Source organism: Oryzias latipes, chromosome 21 (genome assembly GCF_002234675.1).
Source record: "Oryzias latipes chromosome 21, ASM223467v1".
NCBI classification, from domain to species: Eukaryota; Metazoa; Chordata; class Actinopteri; order Beloniformes; family Adrianichthyidae; genus Oryzias; species Oryzias latipes.
In genome coordinates, this window is record NC_019879.2 from 23,097,546 (window position 1) to 23,119,457 (window position 21,912).

The 21,912-nt window shown below is 40.2% G+C and overlaps 1 protein-coding gene across 2 annotated transcripts; it reads right to left on the reverse strand.

Moving 5' to 3' along the window:
* Positions 1 to 203: 203 nt before the first annotated feature.
* LOC101166017 (ras-related protein Rap-2a) lies at positions 204 to 21,751 on the reverse strand. Of its 2 annotated transcripts, XM_020712974.2 has the most exons (3): positions 20,585 to 21,751; positions 2,951 to 3,009; positions 1,521 to 1,779 (listed from the first exon to the last, which is right to left on the reverse strand). In XM_020712974.2, exons 1-3 carry the CDS (start codon positions 20,896 to 20,898, stop codon positions 1,760 to 1,762), a joined length of 393 nt encoding a protein of 130 aa, XP_020568633.1. In that variant the 5' UTR covers positions 20,899 to 21,751; the 3' UTR covers positions 1,521 to 1,759. The 2 variants fall into 2 exon arrangements, with proteins under 2 accessions (XP_004081824.1, XP_020568633.1); XM_004081776.4 differs by lacking the exon at positions 2,951 to 3,009 and having other exon boundaries at positions 204 to 1,779; positions 20,585 to 21,622.
* Between the last annotated feature and the right edge of the window lie 161 nt (positions 21,752 to 21,912).

A 21,912-nucleotide genomic window follows, 5' to 3' on the forward strand; every position in this document is an offset into this window, starting at 1 on the left:
AAATGGGACGTTCCACTCAATTGTAGCATTTATAACAAATGATGTTTTTCCCCAAAAGACCCCAGTGTGTAAGAGCCAAAAATACTTGAGTCTAGTTTCCACGTTACCATGTCAAGAGGAGGAAAAGCGGAGAAGAAAAGGAGAACACACACAAGAATGGCTTAAAGGACTCCATTCACTTCACAGGAACATGGGGGCTGCACTCGAGTGTTGAACGCACTTTTATTGTTTAGGTGTCAAATGTAACAGTGTCACCATTCATTAGAGGAATAACGAGTCAATGGTCACATAAAAAAATAGAAAATCAACCATGGAAATGGTAACACGGGGAAGGTCTGGCTCCCGTGCCTTCAGAGATGTACAGTGTTCAGATCCAGATGCTTGTGTGTGTTTGGTTTACTCATTTCCACTGCCTTTTACTGATCGCTACTAGTCCTTTTTTTTTGTTTACTAGCCATGCATACAGTTCCACGATTCCATGTGTATCAAGTCAATGTCTTCAAATGAGCTGGCACTTTCTGTATCAAATATTTACACTACCATCACTTTCCTCATTAATATTTATTACTAGATTTTTGAATACTCTTAGCAATAAGTATGGCGTTGAGATACTGAAACTCTTAAGTGCCACTTACCGCATTAATATCCGAGGAGAGAAAGAAAGTAAGAAGTATGACAGAAGTCTGCGTCTTCGTTTTAAAGGTCACCCCTTCCTGAACGGAGCTTGAAGAAGGTATTCAAATACTATAAAATACTTTTGTTCAACCAGAATGCAATATGCTAAGAAGTAATCTGACCAAGGGCACAAACAAACAAACAGAAAAAATCACACAGTGCGTGAAAGACTCTGCTATGCCTAAGGACCCGAAATGAGAAAAATTGCAATGAGATGACTTTAAAGATGCCGCAGGAGTTATTTTCTTTCCATTGCCACTCTGAATGACTGAAAAAATGGGAATCACCTCTTTGGTTCAGCCCTGTGATTAGGAAAAAAAACAAACATCTTCCATCAGTACCTACAAAAGCTAGACTGAGAGAGAAACTCTAGACACAGAAAATCAAAGACTCCTATTTAAAAGCACTGGTTCCTTAGAAAGCTCTGCTGGATTTGGAGTGTTGTGGAAATGCAAACATGGTAACAAGAAATGCTTATCAGTGCTGCGTGTGGAAGTACACAAAATGATAATACTCAGAACAAGCAGTTCATCAGCCCAAAAGGTCTAATTCTTTGCTGACGATTCATGTCTCTACAGGTGGAAAGACAAAAACAAACAATAGAAGATGGTGACATAAGGCGAGGGTATGTTCCTTTTTGTTATGCATCAAATTCTCTTGTGGCAAATTCCTGGCATTCTCCATTCAGCTTTTACTGCAACTTTAATGCTGCTATGAATTCAAATCCACTGTGTTTAACCACTACCTTTCACTCAGTTTTGTTGGCATTTGTTTGTCTTAGTGTGTGTATTTCCTACACAAGAGGGGTGCTTTCTCTCAGCACACATTTTTTTGTTTCCAGGCTTGTTTCCCAGAGGCCCCCGGGGCTATTGTATATTGCACGAGGAGCAGCAGGGATCATCTTTGTCCGGCTGGGCAGCGTAGTCCATCTGCCGAACGATCTCGGCAAAGAGTTCATCTACCATAGTTTTGCTCTTGGCCGAGGTCTCCATGAACGGACAGCCCCACTCCTCAGCCAGAGCCTGACCTTCACCGGACGACACCTCCCGCTCACTTTCCAGGTCCACCTTGTTGCCCACCAGGATCACGGGAACCTTCTCGTACCTGAGGACAAACACAGATCCAAGCAGGAAGTCAGGCCTATAAGTCAGTCAGCGGGGATAAACAAAGAGTTATATTTAAAAAAAAGACAAATATCAATCAAATTTAGCAAAGGAACCTAATACAACTTCTTCCAGGAAAATAGTGGATTTTTTTGTTTTTATATCAAGGAGAAAATACCTGCAACTTCTCTGAAGTCTGTGCACATTTACCAGCTGACATTTGAGAGATAAGTTCAGGTTAATTAACAGGGTTAATCAGTGCTGGTGGTTATGTGGGGAGGGATTGATGACATTAAAATAAAAACTCATTATTATGTAAATTATTGCATAAACTCCTTTATACCTGCTAGCACTGACATTTTTGCAAATCATTTTTCACTTAAATGTAACTTCAAAAAATTTGAAAAGCCTCATAGATGACTGGCATTGTATGAAACAGATAAATAAATAAAAAACCTTTGGGTAACATTTTGAATAAATGACATTTTTTAAAAATAAACTTTCTCTTTCAGAGTGCTCTAGTTGATGTTAGTATTAAATCACTGAATAAAAAACTTGATTTTGTAACTAATTGGTGATAATAAAGCTTGTTTTTTTTATAGAGATAATCAGAAGAGGAAGCAGAGAGTAGTGAACCTTATGGAGGAAACAGATTGACAACCAGAGATAGCAGGAGTTGTATAGCCTTTAAAGTCCCACTTTGATCATATTTTGATCTGCTGCAAAAGTATTCTCAGTGGTCTTTTATTTTTGACAGTTTGTTCTTCAGCAAAATAAATAAAAAAATAAAAATCTGTGTCATTCTCTAGGACATAGTTTCTGCAAAGCAGCACTAAATCAGAGTAAGCCTGCTCCCATTTACCATCATCCATCTGTTTACTAGCTCTCCCGCTAGCTTACAGCCCCTCACAACCCCAACCTAACATTACTAGTGCGCATACAAAACTACATTTACGCACAGATCAGATTTGAGACTCCTTTCATGTCTCCGGATTTGTGCGTAGATGATGAGTTTAAATGTTGCTAGAATTCTGGGTCATTAGAGTTTTCTTATAAGCCACTTTTAACTAAGGCAGTGAATAATATCTAGTAAAAACGTGGCATTTTTTCCACTTTCTTAAAACAAATATGCCCCGATGATTAAAAAAAAAAAAAGGATTTCCAGAACTCACCGCTCCCTCTCAGCAGTGCCACTCCTGACAAGGAGCAATCATTATCGGGGCATGTCTTTCTAAGAAAGTGAAAAAAAAAAAGAAAAACTCAATTTTTTTTCTAGATATTATCCACAATATCCCATATATGAAGATGTAATGAAGTCTCACAACCCCTTGTGCATTTGTAACTCTGATCTGTGAAAACATTATATATATATATATATATATATATATATATATATATATATATATATATATATATATATATATATATATATATATATATATATATATATAAATGTATATATGTACATATTAGGCCTGCACAATATACCGCAAATTTATCGTTATCGCAATATCCAGCTCTGCAATAGGCAAAAAGACGGCGAATATCGCAATAAATCGTAAAGCCAAAATGTGCTAAAACAATCTTATAGCAGGTTGAGGCATTTAACGAATCAAATAAATCCTTTTATGCTCTGACCAATCAGATGGACGCTTTCCCATTGTTTACCATTCAGATGGAGGCCTATTATGTTAGATGTTTGTCACCTATGTCGATGAGGGTCATTTGGAATTTAATTTTAAACTGTTGCAATGAAATGGGAATGATGTTTTTGGTTATTTTTCTATTTGTTTATATACCGCAAATTATATCGTTATCGCAATATTAAGCCCTAATATCGCATATCGCAAGTTTTCCTCATATCGTGCAGCCCTAGTACATATATATATATTTTTTTTCTTTTTAGGGAGCAAAGAGAAAAATCTTTCAACCAGTTTGACTTCAGGTAATGGAAAAAAATGTCATTGAAGAAATAAAAACAATGTACTGATAGGAAAAACTTAAGTTTCTAAATATCTCCAACAAATTTGGATAGTTCCACAGTAGCTCCAAAAGAGTTGATGTAGATGTGCATCCATCCATCCATCCATCCATCCAACCATCCATCCATCCATCCATCCATCTATCCATCTATCCATCCTCTTAACCAGCTGGGACCCCACGGGTAGGAAGAGGCAATAATCCTATGAGCACCAAACTTGTTGCTATGTCGCAGAATACCCACAGTGGACTTGGACCTACTATTTGAAAGCCAAAGGAGATAGGCAGTTCAAATGAACTAACTTCTGCACTGTGACCGCCAAACGCATGGGCTAGGATTTACCATTGTATTCACTACATTCATTTTTGAATGAAAAACACGGCAGATCCCTGAGATCTTCAGAGGAACAGAGACAGCTCAGAAGAATCAGAGACAAAGCTGATCACTTCCTTATACTATAAGACAGTTTTTCTTATTTGCTGCCAACAGGCAGAGCTGCAACAGCTCTGAGGTTCTATGTTTTAGTAGTATTTGTTTAACTTCGCACTGCAGGAATTTACACCATTAAAATGTCTTGAAATGAAATTCAGACTCTTTTCATTAAACTTCCCTTGTTAGTCAATTTTGAGGTCACATATGTAACTAAACTTCTGTTTAAAGATTTATAAAACATCTGCATCATGCATCTTAATTTGAAAGAGTAAAATGTTAGAAATACACATCTTTATTATGGCCCGCAGCAGCAGTCACTGACTGCAAGGACCATATTGTTTTCGCAGTTGGAACGACGACTTCGCCGCCTTTCAGCGAGAATTTGACCCCCGCCGCATGCTCGAAAAGTCACCAAAATGTGCACACACCTGGGATAAATTGCAAATGAATTTTCCACAAAGTCAACGTCACCCCCACGAAGACGAAGACATCACGGCCAGCGATCCCGTCAAAAAAAATGAATGGGCCGAAAATCGCGTATGGGGCCGAACAAAATGTACTTCAAAATACAGTCGCGAAACCAAGACACACGTGTCGGGGATATCCCAAAGATGTTTTGAAATCATTATGGGACGGCCACACGACCTACGGCTTGGCGGCCATCTTGTGGCGAACTCTGAGAATTGGCGATTTTCGTGTTTTCCCACAATATGGGGAAAAGACACTTTTGTTTGAAGGATTTTCACGCAATTGCACACACTTGCTGCCAGCTCCAGTCTACAAACACCCCAGAAGTGTCGTTGACCTTTGACCTTGGGAAAAGGCCGCCATCTGGAATTTTCTCAAAAAAGCACCTTTAGCACCAGATACAAACGAAAACTCGTCGCTGGAATTTTCATTAATCGTCTCGTAACTTTTTGGGCACCAACGTCCAGCTACTCTGGACAAAATGTTGGAATTAGAAGTTGTAGATTTTGAACGGCGTGCGCGTGGCGAGCTAGCAAAGTGGCGCACTGTAATAACTCCCATGCCTTTCAACACAATACAGTGAAAATTGAATGCATGCATTCATGCCTGAAACTGAATACATTGAAAAACACTGGATATGGACATATAAGGAATGTGGACGTGGTTAGCATAAAACCACTGTTGTTAAGGACGGCAAAAAGTTTACTTTTACCGATTTGTCCGAAACTGACGTCAATCTGTTCGTCCTCTCAAGGGGACCAAAACATAAAATGGTTGCTATGGAGATAAAATAAACAAAAAAGCCGCCATTTTGTGTTTTTTTTTTTATCAAATTATGGCATATAGCTCTCACCATTGGAGGAATGTGTTTTTCTGAGTCAGTTGATGATGCTGATCGCTATGCTAGCACTTTTAGCTATGTTAGCATAGCTAGCATAGTTAGCATAATTAGTATTTTAGGTAATGTGTTTTTCTGAGTCAGGTAATGATGCTGATCGCTATGCTAGCACTTTTAGCTATGTTAGCATAGCTAGCAAAGTTAGCATATTTAGTATTTTAGGTAGTGTGTTTTTCTGAGTCAGTTGATGATGCTGATCGCTATGTTAGCACTTTTAGCTATGTTAGCATAACTAGCATAGTTAGCATAATTAGAATTTTAGCTAATGTGTTTTTCTGAGTCAGTTGATGATGCTGATCGCTATGCTAGCACTTTTAGCCACATAAGCATAGCTAGCATAGTTAGCATAATTAGCAAATGCCGTTTTGACTAGCCTTTATCAAAAGTGGGCAGTAAGGGGGTTAAGGGGGGTTGTGGTGCATAGAGTTGGGCGTTGAAGGCGGGTTGCGTCTGCGGGCCATACAACGCCGCTTGCGGCTTTAATTATAAATGTCTCTGAAAGAAAACTACTAATCAACATAAAAACTGCATTTTTAGTTGTAATTAATAAATTAGCACCATTATTGTTTCAAGCAAAACTGTCTTGAAAACCCCAAACGTCAGGAGGTTGCTACTTCCATTACATTAAAATTGTGGCGTAAAGATTTCTGTCGTTCTGACCAATAAAAAGAAGCAAATATTGGTGCATTGAAAAAAATAAGGAAGACTTAAAGTTGGAAATTAATAGTTCCATTTCTCATTCTATTTTTGACCAAAACTGTGCATTAATTTTTAATATGTTTTAATTTTTCTATCTAAGCTATTCTTTTACTAAGGTAACATTTGTAGAAATATTAACAAAATTAAAAAAATTTAAAGCTGTTTTGAGATTATATTTCCATTTTTGAATAAATGGTCATTTTTGAGAAGATATGTGGTCCCAATATAAAAGTTTTTGGCAAACATAATAAACAGATCCTTCTTGTTTCTTTTTGCTTTAAAAACAAAAGTGTACCGTAAATAGTGTATACTTTATCGCGCTTTACTGCCTTCTTAGAAGGCCCCAAGTGCTTTACAGTCCCATTCGCCTATTGACACACACTGATGGCAGCACCAGTAACAAACACCGGCACCAACCTGTAACCACCAGTACTAATGTGGGGTTTAGTGTCAGGCACGGGGGGAAGCGAACCTGCGATCTCCTGATCAGATGTCAACCGCTCTATCGCTGCGCCACAGCCACCTGTAAATTCAGCCTTATCCTGAATTTTGTTCGCCGAGAACCAAAAAAACTATCACTGTCACTATCAAACTGCATTTCGTCCATGAAAAATAAACTGCCTCCACTAAAGCTTAATAGTGGATGCAGATCAACCATTCTTTACAAATAAAAACCCAAATTTCTAAGTTGTACTCCAAAATGCTGAAAATTAAAAACTTGTTAGGTAAAGTTTGTTGACAATTTTAACGATAACAACAATAATAGTAACCTTTTTTTAGACATAAAAACACTTTATTTTATTTTTTTGTGGTCTAAATAAAACTCCTTTCCAGAGAAAATTGATTTGTATTATCATTTTCATTCATGTCTATGTACTAACATGAATAACATCTTGCAACATCAGAGCCTTCAACACAACTACATCTAAGGTATCCCATCTCTTAACAGCACTGTGAAGAATTTTCAAATTTCTGCCCATCCTCAAACGTCTTTTTTTGCATTCTGCTTTCATGCTATGAAAAAGCCTGTTCGATATTTCACCGGCAGAAAAGCCCTCTGCTGTTTTCTGTGGTAACTGTACACAAGGGCACGTCTGATGTTGGAGAGATGGATACTGAAGGTACACCTTTGATGCTTTTCCAGGTTGAGCAGCCTGAGGAACCCCGAACACCAGGAGCTGGAGGTTGCAGCGTTAAATTAGCTCAGATTCCAGCGACTTTGATGTGCTTATGAATACATTACCCGGTAAACTTTAATCTAAACTAACCTGTTCTGTTCGCCGTGATCATGTCTCCGTCCGAAAGAAGCAACCAGGAATTGGGTTGCTTCTCACCAGAAGTGAGTGGGCGTGTGACCAAAAGCTTGAGTGCACCTTAAGAAGCTTTATGGTACCTTGAGCCAGACACTCAAACTGATACGTTGCAGTGAATTTTAGGATTGAATAAACAGAGTGAGACAGTAATTATTCATAAGGGATTATAATTGCAAATCTCCTTCAACTTTTTTAAAGTAAAAGAAAACAGCAAAAACAAAAACATGTAGGCCAAAGCTGTCAAATGACTTTTTAAAAGACTTTCCTGAAAAAAAACAACCCTTTAATTAATTATTTTTTTTATTGGCAACTACAGTGCGTGTGCATTTTAGTTTGAACTTAATTCAAACAAATAAAAGAAATTATAAACATTATATTGTCCGAATGAAACCACTGACTTCGTTAGCCCGCCACTAGTGTCCCGATTGGCCTCAATCCTGCATGTTGTACTGTTTTCCGATGTCTATCACACCTGTTAAAGTTATCCACTCTTGCAGGGACCTATCAAGGAGTCATAGTTACTTGAATCAGGAGTGTTGGAGAGAGTTAAACATGTAGTTTTGGGGACTATGGTTGAGACGTTGCTACCGAGCTACAGTCCTGATTGTTTTCCAGATACCCAACTTATTGCTGATTATTAGAATAAGTTGTGTTCAGATCAGCATCTGCCACCACCATTTTTAGCCAGAAAAATAGCATTACTACACATCCATCCATCCATCCATCCATAAAGTATAAAACTTGGAAGAAATTGACAGATTACACATTTCTTTTTCAAAACACAACTCCATTGTGGCCAATCTAATAAAAAAGTGTGTGTGTATTGCAGGATATGAGCTTTGTCAGCACAAGATTATAATATTGGCGTGGGTGTAAAGCAGTTTAGATAAAACGTTGTGAATCTTTATGGGGTAACAGATTGCTTTAGAGCTGTACGGGCATCAGCTACATAAAAATGTGCACATTTTTGATGAGAAGATGGTGTTAAAAATTGAATTTTCTTCTTGTTTCCTCTTTTTCTCTCAAGCTGGTTATACATCTACTGAAACCTTTAGTGATAATAACAGAAAAAAACAGTAGTCAAGCAGGTTTAAACTATAATTTTAGAGGCTCTCTGGGCCTTAAGATAACCAATTTCCACCAATCTGTTTTTGGACTAAACAGTTTGGAATGAAGAAGCAAAAATCCTCCGTCGTCCAAAAGACAGAAATAACCCAAGTCTGGTCTGTATTTTGACACAGGCACCACAAACAACACGCCAAAACTCAAATCTTCGGCTTGTAATGCCAAGAGGCAGCAGAACACCAACTGCAAACATCCATTCAAGCTCACACAGACACGTCTCATCTATAATGCATGATGCAGATCATCTCACAGACGGACCCTGCTGCTGACGGACAGAGAAGCCCACGAGCACCTTGGAGTGTAACAGCCTTTTGAATATGGAGAGAAGAAGCTTTGTTGGACTTCCAGAAAATGAAAATAAAAAAACACGAGAATTTTATCAATACTTTTCCCCCCCAGAAATGAAAAATGTCAAATTCAAAATAATTACCAATTGAAAAAAATTAAAGAGGTCAGACTGTTGAGGGCAATAAAAACTAAATTAAGATGAAAACTCAATGGAGTTGAGACAGTCAAGTCAAATAGAAAATCAAAGAACTAATGGTACACTATTTATTTTAATGTGTTACAGCAATACATTTGTGCGATTACATGTTGCCACATAGATTTCCATCCATCTATTTTCCAAAGAACCTTAATCCTATTTAGGATCATGGGGTTGCTGGGGCCTATCCTAGTGACTGTTGAGCAAAGGCAGGGTAGACTCTCTCCCACCCCAACACAGATTTCAATTCACCCATTTTCCCAACCTGCTTAGTCCATTTTAGGGTCACGGAGTTACTGGATCCTAGCTCAGCTGGTATTGGGTGAAGGGGGGCAGGTTGTTATTGCAGTGCAGGGCCACAGAATCACACACTTTCACATCCACACCTATGACAAACATTTCATTTTTTCCAAAGTAAATTTTCTGAGTTGCAAAGTCCATTTTGATGGGACATTTATCCTAAGCAAGTGTTGAAATTACATCAGCCAAAAAGTGGAAGATCAAAAAAACCTTCCTTCTATCCACACTTATCTGCTGCAAACTGTACACAATCTTATTTCAATGCTAAACCTCAAACTTTTATTTTGTTCTTCCAGCACTATTTGCTATCCTGTTTTTTTTATTATTGCAAGATGCTGAGATCTTTTTTTTTTCTTTTGACAAAAATGTTTCAGACACCTGGGTAGATAGTAGATGGTAGTAAATGACTTAATGTGTAAGAATTTACGAAATTGAGGAATCAAAATGTCGTGCCCTGGCATAATTCAAGACAGTCTGAGCCCTAATGACATAAGTAAGTTTTGGATCTAAATCCATTTATTTGGTGATAGGTTTTTGACTGTTCTACATAACAATCCCTTAAATGATTTTGTTAAATGAAACGCAGAGAGTGGAAACAAACAGCATCAAAAAGCTGTGTCCCTCGACTGCAGATTCAGAGTATTCTGGGAGACATTACTTTGTTGAGATTAGAAGATCATTAATGGAAAAGCCTTTTTTAGGATTATCGTAAAGGGATCCATTCTGGGGATTTAAGGGCTCTGTAGACACAGAATAACTTAATGGAGTAACTTAAAATGCTTATGTACATACATTTTGCAACATTGGGCCAACTGCAGCTTTGAGACTGTCCTGTCTTGGAGGAAATGGCTTTGGCTGAAATCTAACACACTGAATGGTGAAACAAGCTCAGTCAGTGTGTTGGAGGAATTGTTAGCTTGCTGCTGCCTGCCTTCATATCCTGCTGCGTTGCAACCTCAGGCAGCTGAAGGCAGGAGAGATGTTTACACTCCTCATCAAAAGGGTCTTTTATGTTTACAAAGGATGGTTCGGCTGGGTAGAACCGCAGGATGATGGGACTCTCCAATCATTTCATAAGCGTTGCTCAGTTTGCTGAGCTTATTAGCAGTGTAAGTCCCTCCTCTTAACAAAATGGTTTTCATTTTAGGGAGTAAAGTGGAAAATGTCACTTCTAATGCATCATTGTTTGACCTTAATGTTTCATCTCTTGTTAAGGAAAGGTTCTTGATCAGTAATGGCTTCCTGTGGCAGCCAGTGTGTGAATCTCGTCATTTTTTTTTAGCATACAATGGTGTTTTTCTTTAGATTTTTGCCTAAAAATATCAGAAACTGCCTGTGATTCTCCCAGACAAGTAAAAAAATAATAATAACAAAGCCAAATTTTTAGTTGAAAACAGGCCGGTAATCTGTGACTTCACCCATAGATATCTGAATGGCCAAAAAAAGAAATGTGCGCGGCTATATTGGAATACAGAGGTTCCTCGCTACAACACAGTTCCCCTTTTGCAGGGTATTTTGGTGGAATTGTGCATGCTTTTTTTTGTTTTTTCACAGCCCATTGTTTTCTGCATCCTGATTGGCTGTAGACCAATGTCAATCAATCTCTTCTGTGTCTCCAGTACAAAATGAGTTCAGTTCACCCAGTTTACACAAACCTTTGATTGTGAGCAGATCTTTGTTTTAATTCTATAATACTTGACTTATGTTTCTACAAAGGTTTTAACTTTGAGAGTTAAAACCAGAGAGAAAAGTGTGAAAATGTTCATGCCTCTCTGAGAAAAGTGTTTAGTGAAGGATTTTAAAACCTTAAAGGCCTGTACACACCAGGTCGAATTTCGCCGGCGAAACCCTTGTGCTATCTTAGATGACCCCACCCTTGCATTGATGTGTTCTCCCTACCATGACAAAGGTGGATAAAGGTGGAAAGATTTCATGTAATCCATGGACACCAGTGAAGATCACAAATCATTGAAGAAAAAAGGTTCAGAGCACTGTCTAGTGGGTCTAGAGGACCCAACTCCCAATGTTAAAGTGCCTAGGATAGCACAAGGGTTACCGCCTCGTGACTAAACAAAGGGCACCAATGTGAGTGTGCACACCGGCGCGAAAAAACGCCATGCGTCAAAGCGCCACTTTTTAAAAAACGCCTCGGGTTCGTTTTTTTGGTTTGACGCGCGGCGTCGAAATCTATTCGACCAATGAGAACGGCGCTTATGCACACGTGTCTGGAGCTTCTGAAGTTAGTAAAACACAACTTGGGGGCGCTCAAACACAAAACTGCCTTTCTGAGCACACATACCAGTGAAGAACAAATACGCCAAGTAGCGTCTACACAGCCGCGAAGAAATAATGACGGACATTCTAAAATATCCTCGAACCAAGCACTAGTTGGAACAACTGGTGCTTGAAATATTCATGTTTTCTTTGTATGATTCTGACAAGCGCGTAAATACTTGCTCTCTTCTTCTGCGTGAAAAGCGACTTTAAGAAGCGTAAAGTTGCGCAGCGCCACCGTATGTACAGGAGTATTTCTGTTTACATTAAGCGCCATCTAATGTCAGGGAATGAAATTGCATGTTTGCTCGGCTCATCGTCAGCGAAAATCGCCTGGGTGTGAACACAAAAAACATGGCAAAAAACGCTGGCGAATAACGCCTGGCGAATATTCGTCCCGGTGTGTACGGGCCTTAAGGCGACGTCACACAGCCAATACGAATACTTTTGCGCAAATTGCACGGATGAAAGTACGTGAATATATGTAGAAAAAGTGATAGAAGTTGTGGTCACTCACGTAAATTTTCCCAGGTGTATCACAAATGTACCACATTAAAGAAGAAGAAGTACGAAAAAAGCACACAAAGAAGATGTAAATTAAGCCTGCACAATATACCGCAAATTTATCGTTATCGCAATATCCAGCTCTGCAATATGCATATCGCAAAAGACGGCGAATATCGCAATAAATCGCAAATCCAAAATGTGTTAAAACAATCTTCTAGCAGCTTGAAGCATTTAACGAATCAAATAAATCCCTTTATGCTTTGACCAATCAGATGGACGCTTTCCCATTGTTGACCAATCAGATGGAGGCCTATTATGTTAGATGTTTGTCCCCCATGTCGATGAGGGTCATTTGGAGTACAGTAAACCCTTGTTTTTCGCGGGGGTTACGTTTCAGAAAGAACCCGTGATAGGCAAAATCCGTGAAGTAGAAACCTCTATTTTTTTAACAATTATTATACAATTAAATACTCTATTATACATTGAAAAGAAAGAACAAACCATTTTACAGGCTCAAGCAATTGTTTCACAAATCAAAGTACTTTAAAAACGTTTATTTTTCAACAAACAACTTCTGTACTGTACTGTCAAATAATAATTTGAAACATCGCTGTAAACAGAAGGCTTCAAATCGCGGAGATTAGCCCCGCCCACCGCGACCCGAGAGTAATTAAATTAAACGGGAGAAAATTTAAAATGATCATGAAAAAAATACAAAGTACAAACGGACAAATAGTGGCTCAGGTGTATTTCAATGCTTTTCAGTCTGAGAAGCTGCAGTGTTTTCTCCTTCTCAAGCCTGCGGTGCAGCTGTGTGTGTTTGTTCGGGAGAAGAACATAGTGATTGACAGTTGGTGTTGCTCTTTTTCTATGGGTTTTAGAGAAACTTGACATTGCAAGATGATTTGCATGTACGTAATTTGGAATGCTGATTTACTTACGAGTACATATTAAACTGCAACATTATTGACGCACAGGTAGAGAAGAAGCGGAGTGACTTTTTTAGCCAATCAGAATGCAGAACACAATGCACGATGCAAATCCGTGAAGTAGCGAAACCGTGAAAAGTAAACCGCGTTATAGCAAGGGATCACTGTATAATTTTTAAACTGTTGCAATGAAATGGGAATGATATTTTTGTTTATTTTTCTGTTTGTTTATTTACCGCAAATTTATCGTTATCGCAATATTGATCACTAATATCGCATATCGCAAGTTTTCCTCATATCGTGCAACCCTAATGTAAATCAATGCAGAAGTCAAATCTGGCCCAAAATTTGTGCGTTAATTATGTAATTTTAACATGTTCATGCACCATGTGTGTGATATAAAAGTTACCGTATACATCTGTAGTACATGCATGAAAAGTCCATTAGACATGTGTGGAGCGATCAGGGAAACCCACAAATTAGCGTATACATCTCGAAAAGAATTACACACAATTGCGTAAGATTAATGCAACAGTTACGTATAAACTACATAAGTACTCCTAAACTGCGATATTCTCAACTGACCAAAAATTTTGAACAAATGACGAACAAAACAAACACTTATGAATTACGCATATCACACATGTATCGTGGAAGACCGAAATTTCGTATGTGGAAAATGCAGAAAAAGTAGTGGCTGTGCGACACCGCCTTTAAAACATTCATATTAGTTGTGAAACATAAAGCCGACTACTTTGCAGATTTCGCTCATTGATGGTTATTTTTAAAACTGCTATCTTGTTACAGTTTCTATCTCAGTGTATTTGCCGTTTGATAGCATTACAATAAAAACAATCTCTTTCATTTACATGCAACACAACAATAGACTTTGTCTGAAGTCTAAAGCCTCATTATTGACCCTTTGGCAGTATTGAATACAACCTCATGCTGTGAGAAAATATTAATCTAAAGAAAATCATTACTTATGCAACGCAGTTTGAATACCAGGTCAACTGTTTACTAGTCTTTACTGACCTTTAGCCGTGCTAGTGCAGTTAAGATGACAGATATAACGACAGTGATAGAGAAAGCATCCCGCTTCATCCTGATAAATAAGCCGTAGCACAATGTTTAAATGAATTATTACTCGTGCAAAATTAATGACAGGGAGCCACCGACGTTATCGGATGAATCACAAGCAGCAACGAAACTGTATGACAGCAGTGCTAAGAGCGTTTTGGTAATGGCTTCACCTCTGTTGTCTGATAGGTCACTAATCACAACACATCCGGGCGTAAACTTCACTGCAGCTGTGGAGAGGTATGATGAGGCCCCCAGCTGCTTTCCAGGTGTAATCACGGTCACCCCGGGCCTCTGTGGAAGAGCTCGTCCCTGCCGCTATCAGCAGGCTCTGATGGATGCTGACAGGGTTCAGAGTGAGAGCGACACACAGCAGGGACTCTAAACTGGAGGAACGCCGATATGGCCGCCATCGGTCGTCTGTGTTTCTGCACCGAGGGGTGACTAACGAGCAAAAGGCAACACTTCCAAAGATTATACAAAATCCCTTTTTTAAAAGGATGAGGAGACATAACAGACACCAGAAAACAATAATTTTGAGTCTGGGGTCAAAAGAAAATTTCACTGAGTTAGGATTTTCCACAAAAGTGCCCTCTTAGTTTTCCCCCCCGAATTACTCTTCTAAAACTTTCCAGTCACCTTGAACCAGTCTGCCAGAAGAGATCTAAATGTTTTCAACTCCCATGTTAGGTCTTTCAGTAAAGCCACATTCCAAATAGCTTTGAAAAACTATTGGGAAAATCCCGTCACGAGCCAGATCGAGCCATTCCAACAGTTCAACAGCAACACCTGTTGTTTTTTTGTTACACTTGTTTTGTCCATTTTCAGAAACTACAAGTCATTATTGGCATATTTGGACAAAAAATAATCTGCAAGTGGTTCCAGTTCACAGTTATTCCTCTCAGTTTACAAAGAGCATTCATGACAGAACCTGCATCTAAAGCCTTGTGTCCACTGAACGGTATGGTCCAGTCCTGATTTTGAGCGTTTCCATTATAAAATGGACCCATTAAGCCAGACCAAACAGCACCATATTTGGGCCCCTGTTGGTTGTAGGTCCATAGAAAAATGGAACGGTCTGTTGAAACCTGTTGATTAGCTAAGGGTCATTACGACAAAAAAGGGCTCCAATGGTTCTCCCAATCATCTCTCAATGCGTTTTTTATACAGAGTACCAAAAGCCTAGTGGAAAATAAATGAGCTGCTGGATGACCTCTACTGTTGTTGGTAGCTTCACCCCTCATCCAACATAGCAGTCCAACTTTAAGTTGAAACTCTCTCCTGAATTGCCTGGACCATTCTAAACTGGACCGGACCGTACTGTTCAGAGGAAACAAGACTTTAGAGGACTTAGTAATGCAACTGGGTTACACAATATGAAAAAATCTTGCAATGCACAATGTTAGTGATTTCATATCTAATTTGTGTTTCATACGATTGAAAGAGCTGAGAAAGTTTAGTAACAGACACTACCCGAGAGATGAAGTAAGAGAACAGCTGGAGTCTTCTTCTTTTCTTTTAATCATTAGTTAATTACCGGTAGTAGGTTTCTTGTCAAGATTCTGCTGGAGGAATTACAAACATGACGATGCGGTCTTACAACCCTACACTGGATCTGTGAAAGCTCTGTCTAACACCATGACACGAGCTCAGTTTCCTTAGCTTGAAAGACAAATCATCTGGAGAAATCATGAATGGAAACTTTCACTATCTTTTTTTATGGATGCAAGCGCACAGTTGGGCTTCAGTGCCGTCTCATGAGCGTGCCTGCAGGAAGCAGATGGCCTTCAGAGCTGCAGGAGGAGCACTGGAGGTGAAGCTGTTGAGGTATGACACTCTAAAATAAAGCTATAAATAAAACTGTTTTTTATGAAGACCGCCTCATACCTGAAACTTTATGACTGGGAAAATGCAGTCAATCTAAGATTGTCTTATAAACACACACACAGGTGACAACCTCTTCTTCTTTGTCTTAATGTTTTTTCAGAAAATACATAGTTTTTTCCTTTTTATGTGTCTTGGGGTCTCATTTAATTACTAAAATTGACCAATAAGGGTTGTCTCCATGTTTTTTTTTGGAATACGTTGTGCCATCACTTCATTTTCTAAAACTGCTGACTCCCTTTTAGGGTCATAGGGTTGCTGGAGCCTATCCCAGTTGGGTAAAGGCAGGGTACACCTGGATAGTTAATCAGTCCATCGCAGAGTCACCCTGCGATGAACCAAGAACAATTTAGATTCACCAATTAATCTATGAGGCATTTCTTTGGACTGCCTGGAGAAAACCCACTCATGCAAAACTTCACATAGAAAGGACCCAGCTGGGTTCAAACCAGGGCCTTCTTGCTGTGAGGCCGGAGTGCCAACCACTACACCACATGTGACATCAACATTTAAAGCAAAGATTACCAACATTTGTTTCAAACTTTTAATCAAAACTAGAAGGAGCTGCATTTCCAGAAGAAAATGCAGGGTTGAATGCTGTACTGCTGAATGAAAGCTAAATTTGCTGAAGAAATGTCTGAACTGTACTGGAAAAACCTTGAAAAGTTAAATGATCAAAAGTCCTAGTAGGAATAAGCTGAAAAAGGTTAACATTGTAATAGTAGAATGTCTAAAATAGGTCAAAATTTGTAGAAGGAGTTAAGCATTAAAGCTGAAATTGTTGAAAAAATGGCTGAACTGTTGAAAATTTGAAGATGTTGCTAAAATGGCTAAAAGTGATAGCATTGGAATCAGCATCATCAACCGACTCAAAAAAACACATTGTTTGAGAGTATCATATTGGTAAAAGCTACATGTCTAAGTTGATAGAAAATCCACTTTTTTCAAAATGGCGGCTTTTCTATTAATTCTATCTCCATAGCAACCATTTTATGTTTGGGTCGCCTGGGGATGACGAACCAATCGACGTCAGTTTCAGACAAATCAGAAAAAGTAAACCTTTGGACGTCCATAGCAACGAAGTTTGTTTGCTAACCACGCCCACATTCCTTATATGTCCAGATCCAGTGAATTTCAATATGTTCAGTTCCAGCCATGGATGAAGTTAAATGCAATATTTGCTTCAGATTTGGTCAAAAAATGGCCACCAAACAGTAGGTTGTGTTGACATCCCGTAATGATTTCTAAACCTATTTTATAGTCCAAAGCCTTGTGATCAATTTAACGTTTGAACGGTATCTCTTGCTAAAGGCATGTTGAAGTTACAATGGTTGAAAGAACCAAAGGTTTTCAAGGATTCTCAATGTATTTAAATGGAGCGAAAATCTTGGAAAATCCTGGAATATCTTGAAAAGTTCAAAGATTTGAAGGACCAAAAGTAATAGCTGAAAGGAATAAGCTGAAGGAGTTGAACATTGAAATAGTAGAATGATTGAAATAGGTGAAAGTTTGAAGAAGTTTAAAATTGCCTCACATTTTGGCAAAAAATGGCCGCCAAACTGTAGGTGGTGTTGCCATCCCATAATAATTTTGAGCCTTATATTGAAGTCCAAAACCTTGTGAACATTTCAATGTTTGAACGGTGTCTCTAGCCAAAAGAATGTTAAAGTTACAATTGTTTAAAGAAGCAAAGGTGTGGCCAATGGAGCAAAAAGATTGGAAAATCCGGGAATAACCGGGACTATCTGGAAAAGTTCAAGGATTTGAAGGACAAAATGTCATAGCTGGAATAAGATGAAAGAGCTGAACATTTTAATAGTTGAATGGTTAAAATAGGTGAAAAATTGTAGAAGTTTAACTGTGAACTTCTGCACGAAAAATTCTCCATGTATTTCAATGGAGAAAAAATCATGGAAAATCCTGGAATATCTTAAAAAGTTCAAGGATTTGAAAAACCAAAAGTCATAGCAGTAATAAGCTGAAAGAGCTGAACAGTTTAATAGTTGAATGGTTAAAATAGGTTGAAAATTGTAGAAGGAGTTAAGTGCCGAAAAACGGCGGAAGATAGCGTAAGAGGAAAACAAAGGGTTGAATGCTATACAGCATTCAACCAACTATAACTTGACTGATACTAAAATATATTATTGCCCAAGCAGAAATGAGACAAGAAAGCCATTCTGTTTTCAAATGATCGGAAAACAGGAATTATTAACTTGTTCAAAGGCTGACTTCTTAGCTGATTTTGCCTTTTGGGTCTTTTCTTATTAGGATGGTCCTTTAGGAGTTGGTACATTGAGCAAACCAAACTAGGTGGGAAACGTCACACTGTGCTGACAAGACCAAAGAAGGAAATTATAAGAGGAGAACTGACTTTTCCAGTTAAATCTTTGACTGTCATTCATTGGTAACCGCTAGAAAACACTTTTTTTTTTGTCCTGGGGCCTGCTAACGCGCTGTTATGCTAAATCCCTGGATCACTGCAGTAAATGCAGGGATGACCGTTTATGATGTGTTTGAATCAGAGGAAGATTTTTGTTACTGTAGCCAAATAGAGTAATTGGAAAACAGAAAGGTTGCATTGTGGGGTAGAGGTTAGCACTCGCCTCACAGCCAGGAGGCCCTAATTCAATTCCCAGCTGGGACCTTTCTGTGTGGAGTTCGCATGTTTGCATGTATGCGTTTTCTCCAGGTACTTCAGTTCCTTCCCGCAGTCCAAAGACATGCTTGATATGTTAATTGTTGAATCTGAAATTGTTCCTAAGAGTGTGTTAGTGTGATTGATTGTGTGGCCCTGGAACTGACTGGTGACCTGTCCCGGCTGTGCCCTGCCTTTGTCCACTATTGGCGTGGATAGGCCCCAGCAACCCGGTGACCCCCAAAAGGGATTGAGTGGTTTAGAAGATGGGTGGATGGGTGAACATAGAGATTCCTAAAATGCAGATCAAATCTCACATTTCAGACCCTTTAATGGGTTCAGCATGCACCGCCAAATCAGTGAGCGTTAATCACACGACCCACTTCAATTGTCCGACCAATCACTATAGTTCTCACACAAGGTACGGGTAAGAAGCTAAAGGAGGTAGAGTGTCCATCATCAAATCTACTTTTAAGTCATCCCAAAGACCATAACAAACGGGACCCAATGGCTCTCTACTTTAACCCTCCCATGCTGAGTTTCAAGCAGGCACCCTCTGCTTCACAACGATTTAACCCTAAACACAATTTTAATGGTACTTTTCTGTATATTGCCCTCCATCGTCAGAAAAATGCTACAAGAACATGTTAAAAACACCCAAAACACGATTGTCATTGGAGAGAATCTTTAGAGGCCAACGCAATGTGGATCGAAGCTTAATAACTAAAGAAAAGACCACTCACAATCATTACATCCCTTTAGGTTGACTTGGATACGCTTATGAAAAGTGCTTAAGCCCTAAAAAAGATGCAGCCGTGTCAGGAAAAATCATCAGAATCAATACTAGATATAAAGTCTCACAACAGTTTTGCCTTGTGTGCGACGTTCTGTATGAGCACACACACACTTTTGACACAAGAACACACACTGGCACACTGCAGACAGATCTACCTCTTTCTATTTTCTATTCATGTGGGGGAAACATGTTGACCTCATTCTTTCAAGCAGTGACACATTATACCAGGATTGTTCGGGAAGTATGTTTGATAAGATTCAAATAACATAAAAGATCTTAAATTAATCAGCATAATAAACATCTCTGGAGTTTTTCTCTTCACTCTTCACTTTTTTTTGTGGAGATTTTTAATTGCAGGAACAGGAAAACTGACGCAGAGCTGTAACTGCATCCTCAAAACCCCTCAACGTGCCTTCTCTTGGTCTTTGTGGAGCGCTCTAACGCATGACAGATGACCCCGAACAGCTGCAGCTCAGCGCACGCTGCGCACTGGTCGGAAAATAAAAGACAAACAAATGCAGCGTGGGTGATTGCTGCAGCTGCATCCATGACACAACACATTTAAGCTCTCGGTAGGATTTCATGACATCATGCAACATCAACCATGAAGCAGGACGAGTGACCTCACATCCGGATGCTCGCGCAAGTTACGGCGCGGCTCTTTTGTGAAGGCTGCTGAGCACAAACGTGGGCTCCCCGTCTGCAGAACCGGCCCGATGTGAGACAGGGGCTTCCTCTGCAGGACACACACGCACATTCTTCATTGGATGTCTCTGTGCTGCACTGAATCATGGGTATTTAAAGCTTTTGCAGGGAGCCGCAGTCACTGTGTGGATCCAGGAGCCACATAATAGCAGGTTTCTGTAAAAGCAGATGGTATTTAGGATTGGTGCCCTGTCAGCAATGTGAAGTCTAAGGAGAAGATGAGTTTGGTTTTCTGGAGTGTAAAAAGAATAAAAAAAAGAGGGGGGGGGGGGGGGGCTTTTGAGGTCACCACCAACCTTTTCACTCTAATGATCTGATCCCTCATGGGCTTTATGTCCTGGAAGCTCTGCTGGTTGACCAGGCTGTACACCAGAATGAACCCTTGGCCGTTTTTGATGTACAAGTCCCGCATGGAGGCGAACTGCTCGGTCCCGGCCGTGTCCAGGATCTCCAGCACCGACGGTGAAGAGTCCACCTCGATCTCTTTACGATAAAAATCCTCTATGGTGGGGTCGTACTTCTCAATGAACGTCCCGGTGACGAACTGCACGGTGAGGGCGGATTTCCCGACCCCCCCGCTGCCCAGGACGACCACTTTATACTCGCGCATCGTGGATTTAGTCGAGTCGCCGCGGAACCGACGCTGTCATTGAATCGAACAGGAAGAAAGGATCCCGCACTCACGGCGCTCAGCATCCGCGTGCCATGTCGGTGTCAACGCGAGCAACGGCAGAGCACAAAGACTCGCTGCCCCGACACGGGCTTCATAGTCAGACAATCGCCATGGCAGGCCGGACCCCCGCATGCGGGGACCGCGGCTGTCCGAACCGAGCGGGGAGACGCACGAACGCTGGCCCGAGGACGTGGACCGAGCGGGGGTTCATCCGCTGAGCTCACCCGTCTCTGTGCATGACAAAAAACAAACTTGCTCCATGATCGGGGAAATAAAACGCCAGAGAACGAGCGCGAAGCCTCGGAGAAACCCGGATCGAGGAAGCCTACATCTGCACTGGGTGAAAGAACTGGCCTCTCTTTGTTTCCTTATTCCCTCCCTGACATGTCTCCGCTTCTCCCCCGCTATCCAACGCGCTCCCATCCGCCATACTCTCGGGTGGAGACCCGCGGCCGCTGCGAAACCAGCCGGTCCCCGCTCGGCTACCGTACCGAGCCGAGCAGAGGGAGGTGGGATGAGGGGAGGGAGGGGGGTCGGTCCCTTCTCAGACGGACGCGTGGCCAGCCCAATGGAAGTGCCGGTGCCTCCAACGTCTCATTCGTGGCTGAATGAGAGCTTCGCGGAGGGGAGCCAGTGAAATCCAGAGGTGACACTTCCGTTCACGTGTTCCAATTCCCATCATTTGGTTGCCCCGGTGACATCCACGGAGAGCACGTCCAATCACAGGACCCAGACGAGGATGTGTATCCAGGAGGAGCAAAACATGAGGAAGATGCTGTTACCATGGCAACGCAGCATTCTGTGCCGAGGACTAAATTTGAGAATGGGCTGTGAAAGACGGTTCACCAATAATTGTAATACTTACTACAGTGACTTTTGCAGTTTTAAAAACCCACTCCAAAGCAAATCATGTTTTTAACATGTTATTGAGGCATTTCTCTAATGATGGAG